Below are 2704 nucleotides of genomic sequence, written 5' to 3' on the forward strand. Positions count from 1 at the left end.
ATATATTTATATATATATATATATATACATATATATAACTAAAAACAGATTTTTAAAAATTTATTTTTCGTTTTTGTCAAAAATTTTTAAAACACTTTTTGAAATAAAGAGAAATAATTGCACAAATATTATCACCAATTCATGGGAGGAAATATTATTTTGCCATAGAATTAACAATGCAAAATTATCCATGTAAAACCATTCATGTGATGTTAGTCCCATCAATCTAACTATATGGGACTGAACAATGAAGTGGAGTTAATTATGTTACCTATTTTAAATAATCTCTAAAAACAAATCATAGGGAATTAATTGTCTAGAACAAGGCACAAATGAACTAGTTAAGTGTATATAGTATTTATAACAGGTTATAAAAACAGAATCTAAAAAACTGGTGGTGGTTATCAGCAAAAATTACACTGAAAAGTGTGTTTGGTTTGTATATGCCATGGGGAAAAGAAGCTGTTATGTTTAAGGCCTGATTCTTCTTCTTGGAGACAAAGGGTTAGTTTTGGAATCTCTGATTCTTCTCTTCATGGAATACAATTATATCTAAACTCATGAATTTCGCAAAGGTAATTAATGACTATTTATTCAAATGAAGGAATAATTTATCTAAAACCTGGATGATGACAGTATAATTATATCAAAGTCTGTACAATGATGGTAGAATTAGTTCAAAGTCTGGATGATGACAGTTAATTTATTTAAAACCTGGATGATGACAGTGTAATTAATTTAAAATATGAACAATGACAGTATAGTTAGTTTAAAGTTTGGATGGTGACAGCATAATTTATTTAAAACCTGGATGATGACAGTATAATTATATTAAAATCTGGTTGATGATGGTATAATTAGATCAAAGTCTGGTTGATGACAGAATAATTAATTTAAAGTCCATATGATGAAGGTGTAATTAATTTAAAGATTGGATGTTGATGGCGGTATAATCAATTTAAAGTTTGAAAGATGATGGTATCATTTATTTAAAATCTAGATGACAGTTTAATTAATTTAAAATCTAAAAGATGATGATATAATTAAATTAAATATTGGATGATGGGATAATTAATTTAAAGTCTGGATGATGACAGTGTAAGTAATTTAATGTCTGGCTGGATGACAGTGTTATTCATTAATTTCTTCTTCTATCTTTCTTCTGTCTGAGTTCCGCCTGATGAACTTCAACTTGATTGGTCTGTCGGGTATGAGTACAATATTAGCTTTTGGTTTCACATCTTCATAATGGTATTCTAAATGGTAGTTCTGTATAATCTGTTGAAACAGAAGAGGAAAACACTGCAAAAGTTAAGAAGAAAGAGAAAAAGAAAGAAAAAGTGGGGAAAAGAGAGAAGGTGAGAGAGAGAGAGAGAGAGAAACAGAGATGATAGGAAAGGTAAGCAAAGTAAAAACTGTAATTACCCACCACACTAATTACCTTTCTAATAATCATTAACTGTCAGAGTAGTAATTATAGACTGGTTAATAGAGATTATATTAAGAATTCCAGTGAGTTATGCTGGACAGTAAAATACACTCAATGTGTGTTTTCGCACAATTTTGTAACTCCTACTAGCAAATGAAACACATGTAATGGTGACTAAATAATGCAAAAAAAAAAAAAATTTTCAATCTCCTTTTGATAATTTTTTTCTCTACAGAAAATATTTTCTTGTATTTTCAACGCTTATCCATATTTCACACAATAACATCTGCATTGAGATTTGGAATACTACAATAAGCAGATAAGCAGATGTACTTCATATATATATATATATATATATATATATATGTGCAGGGTGCAATGAGTAAATTGTCACCATTTTATATTTTTAATTTCGCGTTTGAGCATTGTTTGTTTTAGTCAACTACACAGTATAGTAAGGTCAGTTGAGCACTGTCTGTGAGAAAACCAGCACCATGACGCAACTCACTCTACCAGAAATTTGGAAACGATATGCTATACCACTTTGCATTTGCACTGGAAGCTCCAATATGAACATTTCAGAGTGTTTGGGTGGCAATTTGAGGAGATGTACCGAGAGTGATAAAAACCAAACATCCAGTCAGCATCATGGTGTTTGGAGTAATCACTAGTGATGTCAGCATTATGCCTCCATTCACCTTCCCACATGCCCTCACACTCAACATGGCACTAACTCCTTCGACATCAAGTGTCAGAGGAGGTAGTGCTGCCCTGGGTCAAGAGGGTGGCTGCTGGAAGACACTATGTCTGGTAACAGGATTCTGCACCATGCCACACAAGCAGGAGAACCCAGTCATGGCTGACAGACAAATTCTGCAACCACATCACCCCTAACATCTGGCCACCTAACCCCCCAAACTGCAATCCCCTTGATTACTATGTGTGGGGTGCAGTTGAGTGAGAGACCAACAAAAGATGAATTGAAATCAAGGATTATGGCAGCATTCACCAACTTAAACAAGGAGACTGTCCAGAAAAGTTGCAGGCGATTCCAAAGTTGTCTGGAGGTTATGGTTGAAGTCAATGGCAATTTTATTGAATAAATTTACTCTTTAAGATATTTTTATACAATTTTGGTAAATATATCTGTTAAAAGGAGATGTCATTTTTGCCTAATTTAGACAACAATTCATTCACTACATCTTGCGTGTGTGTGTGTGTGTGTGTGTGTGTGTGTGTGGTTGTAATAATAAAATCAATATAAACCATCATCAC

The 2704-nt window shown here is 32.6% G+C and overlaps 1 protein-coding gene across 2 annotated transcripts in view; it reads right to left on the minus strand.

Annotated features, from left to right (window-relative positions):
- Positions 1 to 341: 341 nt before the first annotated feature.
- The window catches only part of LOC106879411 (cytochrome P450 10), a 23084-nt gene continuing 20721 nt past the window's right edge, over positions 342 to 2704 (minus strand). The window contains exon 12 of one of the 2 annotated variants that reach the window (XM_014928965.2): positions 342 to 1278. In XM_014928965.2, the coding sequence (XP_014784451.1) occupies positions 1132 to 1278 (147 nt within the window). In that variant the 3' untranslated portion in view covers positions 342 to 1131. The remainder of the gene's footprint in view (positions 1279 to 2704) is intronic. The other variant, XM_052971591.1, reaches the window with a different exon arrangement.

Source organism: Octopus bimaculoides, chromosome 11, assembly GCF_001194135.2.
Source record: "Octopus bimaculoides isolate UCB-OBI-ISO-001 chromosome 11, ASM119413v2, whole genome shotgun sequence".
NCBI lineage: Eukaryota > Metazoa > Mollusca > Cephalopoda > Octopoda > Octopodidae > Octopus > Octopus bimaculoides.